The 10,032-nt window shown below is 39.8% G+C and overlaps 1 protein-coding gene across 1 annotated transcript; it reads left to right on the top strand.

Annotated features, from left to right (window-relative positions):
* Window positions 1-4,086: 4,086 nt before the first annotated feature.
* On the top strand, window positions 4,087-6,034 carry LOC124037226 (dickkopf-related protein 1-like). Its single transcript, XM_046351893.1, has 4 exons — window positions 4,087-4,449; window positions 4,608-4,746; window positions 4,981-5,109; window positions 5,286-6,034. The coding sequence occupies exons 1-4, from the start codon at window positions 4,249-4,251 to the stop codon at window positions 5,549-5,551; spliced, it is 735 nt and encodes a 244-aa protein (XP_046207849.1). The 5' UTR covers window positions 4,087-4,248; the 3' UTR covers window positions 5,552-6,034.
* Window positions 6,035-10,032: the final 3,998 nt, after the last annotated feature.

Raw genomic sequence — 10,032 nt, 5'->3', positions numbered from 1 at the left:
TCTTCTTGTCTAAGAAATACTAAAGAAAACAACTATTCTTTAAGACATAAAACCTTCTTTATTTAAGTTAACTGGAGCCCAGTGGCTAATTTAGGTATAGGCGACATGGGCAGCCGCACAGGGCGTCATCTTGCCAGGGGGTGGCACCGGGTGCCCGCACAAAAAACAATCGGAATGGTGACATTTTCGCAATCGGTTTTCTATCGCTCATTTGCACATCACATGATATCATGTCGCCGTGTGGGAATTAACCTTGTCGGAGTGGGCGCCCTGATTCTACTTTGTGAGCTAGGCAGATCTCCCACTCAGAAGTACAAGATGGGGAGGGGGTGGGGGTAGGTTGACTTCATGTCTCCCCACTGGAAGCCTGAGGTAGGGGTAGCAGGAGAATCAGTCACACTGAGAAATGTTATCAAATAAAGAACAATTCATTCATAATACTTTCTGGTTTCATTTTTTCTGATTAATCTGTTTCTGATTCTTCGTGACATTTGGAGATCCATTTTGTCCAGAAGTCTACTAGTCAAAGGTGAGTAGGTTTACTTTACTTAGGTACACCACCCGTTCACGAAAATGGATTGCTCCTACATCTACTAGTCAATTTATCCAATCTCCTAGCTACCATTTTTTGTTTTTTACAGATGGAGAAATTGTGAGACACAATTGAACAAGTGAACACCTACTCAACCTCTAATGACTTGATAGCACTGAAACATTCACATCGAAACAATGGACCTTATTTTTGTTGTCATAGGCCCAATCACAAATTGACCCCCATACCCTGTGCACTTGTGGATATCTGAGATTATTTGATGGGTCTAAACAATATGTTTAAACTTCCACCTAGCCTATCAAAGGGACAATTGCAATTATTACCAAATGGGGTTGATTTGGACTTGGGCCATACTTTTGAAAGGAGAACTTGCAAATGAAGTGTCACATACATTAGACATATGTTATTGTTAACATGTGATTAATTTAGTCTCAAAGACATCTCTCCACCTAACCATACCACAACACAGTCCCAAAGTCTCTCCACCCAGAAGAGGAGGACATGTTCTCTGTGACAGTAAATAAACACTGAAGCATACATATTAAGTCAAATTATAATGTTTCTTGTTAGATTAAAGCTAGAATCCTTAATAGAAACAATAACAAAGTGATAAAAAGCTGAGGGATGGAGAAATGTAACCACTCTCAAATTCCTAGACAGAGCTATGGATACAAGGACTGTCCATCCATCATATCAAAATTGTTTAACCATGCTTTGGTCTATACAGTGTTTATAAAGATTTTTTACAAGAGTTGCCACATGTGTTTAGGTTAATTAACTTCTATGGGATCGGTGTCCCCCCGCGGGACCGTTGAGCTAACGTAGGCTAATGTGATTAGCATGAGGAAGTAACACAAAAAAAATCCCAGGACATAGACATTTCTGATATGGGCAGAAAACTTACATTTTTGTTAATCTAACTGCACTGTCCAATTTACAATAGCTATTACAGTGAAAGAATGCCATGCTATTGTTTGAGGAGAGTGCACAATTATGAATTTGAAAATGTATTAATAAACCAATTAGGCACATTTGGGCAGTCTTCATACAACATTTGGAACAGATATGCAATGGTTCATTGGATCAGTCTAAAACTTTGCACATACACTATTGCCATCAGGTGGCCAAATCTACATTGCGCATGGGCTGGAATAATACATTATGGCCTTTCTCTTGCATTTCAAAGCTGATAGTACAAAACAAATACAAAAACATGTGTTTTTGTCTTTGTATTATCATTTACCAGATCTAATGTGTTATATGACCCCACATTAATTTCACATTTCCACAAACTTCAAAGTTTTTCCTTTCAAATGGTATCAAGAATATGCATATCATTGCTTCAGGTCCTGAGCTACAGGCAGTTAGATTTGGGTATGTTATTTTAGGTGAAAATTGAAACCTTAAGAGGTTTTAAGACCTACTGCATAAAAGTATCATAGACACTACTTTTTTGTGTGTATTTTGACAAGGGCATGAGGATTTTATGGTGAAATTATTATTCACTAAGCATAGAAAAACATTTCAATGAGTTTGACTATTGATTTCTACTATACCCTTTGTACTCGACTTAAAACTATTGCAGGATTCCAAACAACCGTGTTATTGAGAACCAGGTGGAACTTTTGCACTTCAGTGACAGATGCTAGCTGCTGAAGAGCAAGACCTGCCAGATGAAGTCCTGCATATACCTTGTAGGACCAAGGAGGAGTTGGAAGACCTCTGCAAGAGTCTGGAGGAGGCCACCACTCCATCAGGTTTTCTTCCAGAATGGTCCTGTATTTGGCTCCATCCATCTTCCCATCAATTGTAACCATCTTCTCTGTCCCTGCTGAAGAAAAGCATGCCCAAACCATGATGCTGCCACCACCATGTTTGACAGTGGGGATGGTGTGTTCAGGGTGATGAGCTGTGTTGCTTTTACGCCAAACATAATGTTTTGCATTGTTGCCAAAAAGTTCAATTTTGGTTTCATCTGACCAGAGCACCTTCTTCCACATGTTTGGTGTGTCTCCCAGGTGGCTTGTGGCAAACTTTAAACGACACTTTTTATGGATATCTTTAAGAAATGGCTTTCTTCTTGCCACTCTTCCATAAAGGCCAGATTTGTGCAATATACGACTGATTGTTGTCCTATGGACAGAGTCTCCCACCTCAGCTGTAGATCTCTGCAGTTCATCCAGAGTAATCATGGGCCTCTTGGCTGCATCTCTGATCAGTCTTCTCCTTGTATGAGCTGAAAGTTTAGAGGGACGGCCAGGTCTTGGTAGATTTGCAGTGGTCTGATTATCACTTGCACAGTGCTCCTTGGGATGTTTAAAGCTTGGGAAATATTTTTGTATCCAAATCCGGCTTTAAACTTTTTCACAACAGTATCTCATGCCTGGTGTGTTCCTTGTTCTTCATGATGCTCTCTGCGCTTTTAACGGACCTCTGAGACTATCACAGTGCAGGTGCATTTATACAAGACTTGATTACACACAGGTGGATTGTATTTATCATCATTAGTCATTTAGGTCAACATTGGATCATTCAGAGATCCTCACTGAACTTCTGGAGAGAGTTTGCTGCACTGAAAGTAAAGGGGCTGAATAATTTTGCACGCCCAATTTTTCAGTTTTTGATTTGTTAAAAAAGTTTGAAATATCCAATAAATGTCGTTCCACTTCATGATTGTGTCCCACCTGTTGTTGCTTCTTCACAAAAAAATGCAGTTTTATATCTTTATGTTTGAAGCCTGAAATGTGGCAAAAGGTCGCAAAGTTCAAGGGGGCCGAATATTTTCGCAAGGCACTGTATGTCTTTCCAGGGTTGCAAAATTCTTGAACTTTCAATAAAATCCCTTGTTTTCCTGAAATCCCATTTGGATTACCAGTATTTCTGGGAAATCTAGTAATTTATTAAAAGTTTTCGCAACCCTATGGCTGTCTGAATCTTTAGTACCCATTTTTGTAACTTTGACCACATTTTAGCCACGCTGAAATCCACATAACCCACGGTATTTTGACCTACATCGCTATACACCTTTGTTCATATTTAATTGTGTAATCCTGGGAGTGTTCTACTTTAACCTCCAGAGAACGTTCCCAGAACGTTCTCTGCTACCTCCATACAACCAAAAGAGAAAGTTCAAAGAACTTTAAGAAAAGCGTGTTCCTTTAGGGAACATTGGTGCAATGTTCAGTGAACGTTCCCACACCTTCAGAGAACATTCCCAGAACCAAAATGAGTTATCTTTGCAGTGCCATAATAAGCCAGGAGTTTTTTTTGAGCTGTAGGCTATTCTAATGGAATCCTATACCGTTTAAAGGAGGTCTCCGTGTATGCACGTGATGGACGAAATCACAAGAGACTTGTTGATCACTGAAACATTCTGAAACGAACGCTGGAAACGATTTCGTCCATCACGTGTTGGCCATTTCCGTACAGTAGAGCTCGGGAGTTTAATAAGCGCATTTGGAATTCCACCCGACACCTTTGTTGTGCGCTTGAAGGGGCGGGAATGCAAATAGATCTTCATGTATAAAGAGAACATCGCAGAGCCGTGCGTCAGGATACCTCAAAATACCCCACTAACATACTATTGAGACTGTGGTAGGATTCAAGACTTTGCGGACTTTTTAAAATACCCTACATTTGACGAATTTTTTATTCATTTTTTAAATTCATAAAACCGATCATTTACTTAAAGAAGTATGCCTAATCTGCCATTTGGTCGTTTTATGGCCATATATCTCACGCTGTTTGGATACCTTGGGGATGCTTACGCTGGGGCTGTTTTACTGAACTCTAATGCCATCAAGAATTTGCCCGGTGTCACTGACACGGTTAGCCGGAGCCCACGTCCTTCTTCTTCAGGTAATGACGGACAGAAGGCAGTCGTGGACACTTTGCAGGTAAGCAACTGCACTATTACGCTCTTGCAGCTGTGCGTAATACCAACACTAACCTATGCCTGAGCGCTTATTGGGCACTTTACCTTACCTACGCTTTTACTGAAATGCGTTTTGCAATTGTGTTCCAATTAAAGTTAATATTGATTTTTTTATGTTAGCCTACTTGCACATACAATGCTGAGTGTGGGGCCGATGAATTCTGCAACGGTATCCGAGGCGCGTGTCTCCCATGCCGAAAGACCCGGAAGCGGTGCGCAAGAGATTCTATGTGCTGCGCCGGGAAGCGCTGCATCAATGGTGAGCTCAACATATGCAAACGCAACATGTTTGTTTTTACAACCATTTTCAGATCATCACACTTTTAATCCATGCGAGACCTTCGATGTATTTGCGTTTAATGTGGTAGTAAGATAAAATAAAATACACTTATGGTGAGAAAGATGGGAAATCGTGAGATATTGTAATCATCTTAAAAACTTTACTTGTGTTCAACTGAAGTGACTGTATGATAACGTGTGCCTTTTTCCTCAGGTGTTTGTCAGGCCAGTGATCAAGATGCTGAAACCGCAGTCACTACCAGTGTTGAGAATAGGCAGAACAACACCATGGAACACTATGGCAAGAGACTGCCTCTGCCCCAAGGTCAACATTCTGTAAAAGGTAGGTGTGCATTACACATGCACACACATTATCCAGTACCACCCATAAAGATCCTATAGATTTGTCCTTCCCACCAGTCCCCAATGAATAAGTTACCATAAAAACACAAAGCCAAGGGGATTGAAAGGAAACTATGAGGCCTTTCCAACAGAACCCTTCATATTCCTTCTCTCTAGGTCGGGAAGGTGACAACTGCCTAAGGTCCTCCGACTGCTCTGAGGGTCTGTGCTGTGCACGCCACTTCTGGTCTCGTATCTGTAAGCCGGTGCTGACGGAGGGCCAGATGTGCACGCATCACCGTAGGAAAGGCGGCCATGGCCTGGAGCTCTTCCAGCGCTGCGACTGTGGAGGTGGCCTCTCATGCAGACTAGAGAGAGGAGAGAAAGACACCGGAGTCAGCAGGACGGCAGTGCGGAACCTGCATACCTGCCAGAGACGCTGACACACATCCGGGACATTCACACTGCCTCAGATGCTGACACACAGTCTTGAACGTACACACTTCCCACAACCAACACACATCTGACAGATGTCAGAGACGCTGACATGCACAGAACACAACTGGAAAGGAAAAATGGGTTCCGGAGAAAAGTGATGCGCCCAGAGGGATGCGATGGACCAATACAATTCCCCCTGATGCTGGAGAATGCAAAATAAAGAAGTTGTCATTGGATGTGTATAGGAAAGATCGATACGTGTCATCAAAAATGGCAGAGTTGTTTTGTTTCTTTTAATGAAACTTAACTTTGATTGCAGTAAATTACTGTATTGTAAATACTATACTGGAGGTGGCAGTTAACTGAGAATTTGAATTCTGTCTACACCTGTATTATAAATAACTTGGTGCTGCATAGTTAATTTCCAATATTGTAAATGTGTACACAATGATTTATACTGTTATTTCCTGTGTAATGTAAATGTATTTTTTGTTTACTTGCAAAGTGTAAAGATATTTGTTTAAATAAAACATTCTAATTACCTGACCCATGTTGTAAGTGGCTGCTCGAGCTCTACAAGCACAAAGCTTGTCTGGCTGTTACAATGGCCATCGAACAATAAACTGGTATTTGATACTGTGATCCAGGAGAAAGGTACAAATCAACCCATATGCCAACAATGTTTGAATATCCATCCCAAATATGATGTCCAACAGCTTAATGGTTCAGTCAAGCTCTCCAAAGACAGGGTAGGAAATGTTTTTAGCATTCCAATTGTAACGTGGGGGAAATACATGAAATACTATTCCTGTATTAGGTCAACTAAAACAGTCCTCGGGACTAAACTAAACACGTGTTCTTTGCATCAAGAAATGGAGCATGGAAATTATATAATTTCCACGTCACAAGGCAGTCGCCATAGGCCTACATGATTTCCATGCTACTTCAGCTCCAGGAGCTCCATAAAACTGTCCTAAAAAACAAATATCACTGGGTTTATACGTTTCACTCACATATTCAATCAGACAATAGTAATGTGTTGCAACATTCACGGAGAATGTGCCCAGGGAGAAGGAGAGCAGGTCTAGTTGGAATATGGGCACCAACGACTAAAAAACCCCACTACATTTACAATTATTCTTATTTCTCATACTTCACCACTACTGTCCTCCCAAGGCACCCCAACCAGCACATAGTACGAGGATCCACTGTTTGACCAAAACAGGAAGGCTTTCAGACAAAAGGCCATGCCCTTAATAAAAAATTGCATACAACTGGCACAGGCAAACCAACAAGTGTGCGTTCTAAATAGGTAGACGGCTCTACCCCATTACACAAGCTTGCAACCACACCTTTTGGGAAGCAATGGAGTTATTCAGTCATGCTCTTGGTGGAATTTAACACCTAACACGGGCAACAAAAAATTAGTGGTCAGGACTAGATGGAAAGTTTAAATGTTTGACCCAGATATCCTGGTCATGGTTTTTACACATACACACTAGTGGAGGCTGGTGGGGGGTGTTATAGGAGGACGGCCTCATTGTAATGGCTGGAATGGAACGACATCAAACACAATACACATATGGAAACAATATGTTTGACTCAGTTGCTTTTATTCCATTCCAGCCATTACAATAAGCCCGTCTTCCTATAGCTCTTCCCACCACACGCGCACACACACGCACACACGCACGCACGCACGCACACACACACACACACACACACACACACACACACACACACACACACACACACACACACACACACACACACACACACACACACACACACACACACACACACACACACACACACACACACACACACACACACACACACACACACACACACACACACACACACACACACACACATCACATCAAAATATCACATCACAAAACATCATACCTTTGTGACAATGTGGGGGGCTTGACCATAGGAGAAATGTCATAGTGGTGAGACAGTCCTTGGGCCATGCATGGCTTTCTGTAAAAACAACACCTAGTTCTTTACAGACAGGAGCACTATAGCAGGGCACTACAAATACAATACCACTGTATCTAATGACAAGCGGCCATATCAAATGAAAAGAGTCAATAGCTACGTTTTCATTTAATTGGCAACAGATTTTCATGTGAATATTCTAAAATCTGCATGGAAACTACATGCATATTTTCCCACCATACATGTGTTTCCATCAAACTGAATTGTTGTAGTTAAATTCTCCTTTGCGCAATACAAAATACAAGTTAAAAGGTACAATATATAGAATTTGCTTCACCATTTATTGGTTGCTACAATTCTAATAATTCGCCTAATTTCAGTTTATGTGACAAAGTGTAGTGTAGAGAATCGTTGTACCATCTAAATCACTATGAAATATATTTTCAGTAACCAAAAATATGATTTTGGAATGAGATGTTCGATGAGCAGGTGTCCACATACTTTTGGTCATATTGTGTATTATATCACCAAATTCTACCTGTGTATCTCTAATTAGGACGAAGTGTATCACATGATGGTAAGGGAATGACTGTGTCTTCTGTCCCAGAATAGCAGACCAATTATTTTGTTGATATCCCAGTGATTTGGATCAAAGGCTGACAAAGAGAAACATTTGATTTCTGATCATGCAAAGTGGCCCCCCCTGCAACATTTTATGTCACAGCCATATACAGTATGATGGTTAAAGAAGGATGGTGTTCATGCAGTATGGGCCCGATTAAGACAAAGGAAATGTATTCCTTTCCTATGCATTTTGATTTAAGCACTTCTAAGTATTTGGTATTCAGACGTACCTTTACCTTACGCAGGTGTGCAACAAGCTCTTTGGGAGTGGCTCCCTTAAGCATATGTAATACATTTAGAGTTTTGATTCAATAGGGTTTTCAGTACATACATCTAAAGCCATCACTTTTAATACGGTGTACCCTAAGTTAAAATGTTCAGACTCAATATAATTTATTGAGAGAATGGGTTCAGAATATTAAGGATCAATGAAAGAAAGCCATCAAAATATGATGAGTTTGACTCTAAAACACTTTATATCTATTTAAAAAAATGTTGGTATATTAGGTAAATTGTTGTGTTTTTTCACTATCTAATCATGACATGAGGTTGTTAAATGGCAGAAATTTCAGAGAGACAAATAATAATGTTTTTTTGCTAAATGCCATATATCCGCCATAAGTAGCACTGCTAGGTTTTAAACAGTCAAATGTTACAAATAACTACATTTTTAATAAAGAACTGTAAAAATGCTACATTTGTGACATCAATATATACTATTTGTATTTGTAATAACAATTTAATACAGCAATATGAAATCTGTATTTTAAACATTTACATTTGACATTTTAGTCATTTAGCAGATGCTCTCATCCAGAGCGACTTAAAGGTCCAATGCAGCTAATTTTTTATCTATATATCAAATCATATCTGGGTAACAATTAAGTACCTCACTCTGATTGTTTTCAATAAAAAATGTCAAAATGAAACAAAAAATGCTTCTTAGGAAAGAGCAATTTCTCAAGCAAGAATTTTAGTAAGACTACCTGTGAGTGGTCTGAGTGAAGAGGGGAAAACGAAAACAAGCTGTTATTTGCAGAGGTTTGGAACTCTCTTTCTTATTGGTCTATTAACTAATTCACCAGGCAGGCCAAAAAAATCAATCTCACCAAAACAGGGAGAAATTTCAGGCAGTATTTTCAAACAGCTCTTACACTAAAAAGGTGCAATCTGAGAGTTGTGCACACCTGGATTGTATAATATATGCAGATTGTTTTTATTTTTTATTCTTCAAACTGTCAAGTCGGTTGTTGATCATTGCTACACAGCCATTTTCAAGTCTTGCCATAGATTTTTAAGCTGATTTAAGTCAAAACTGTAACTAGGCCACTAAGGAACATTCAATTTCGTCTTGGTAAGCACCTCCAGTGTATATTTGGCATTGCGTTTTAGGTTATTGTCCTGCTTATTGAACTTGCCTCCCAGTGTCTGTTGGAAAGCAGAATGAACCAGGTTTAACTCGCAAATTTTGGCTATGCTTAGCTCTATTCCGTTTCTTTTTATATATAAAAAAACTCCCTACTCCTTGCCGATTACAAGTAGACACATTAAATGATGCAGCCACTTCAGTAATGTGTTGTTGGATTTGCCCTAAAAATAACGCTTTGTGTGCAGCACATAAAGTAAAACATTTTGTCACATTCTTTTGCAGTTTTAATGCCTTATTGTGAAAAGGATGCATGTTTTTTTTTTAAATTCTGTTCAGGATTCCTTCTTTTCAGTTAGTATTGTGCAGTAATTACATTGTTGTTGATTCATCCTCAGTTTTCTTCTATCACAGCCATTAAACTCTGTAACTGTTTTAACGTCACCATTGGACCTCATGGTGAAATCCCTGAGTGGTTTTCTTCTTATCCGGCAAATTAGTTAGGAAGGACACCTGTATCTTTGTAGTGACTGGGTGTATCGATACACCATC

The sequence above is a fragment of the Oncorhynchus gorbuscha genome, linkage group LG06 (assembly GCF_021184085.1).
Source record: "Oncorhynchus gorbuscha isolate QuinsamMale2020 ecotype Even-year linkage group LG06, OgorEven_v1.0, whole genome shotgun sequence".
NCBI lineage: Eukaryota > Metazoa > Chordata > Actinopteri > Salmoniformes > Salmonidae > Oncorhynchus > Oncorhynchus gorbuscha.
This window is presented reverse-complemented; position numbering and strand designations above follow the sequence as displayed.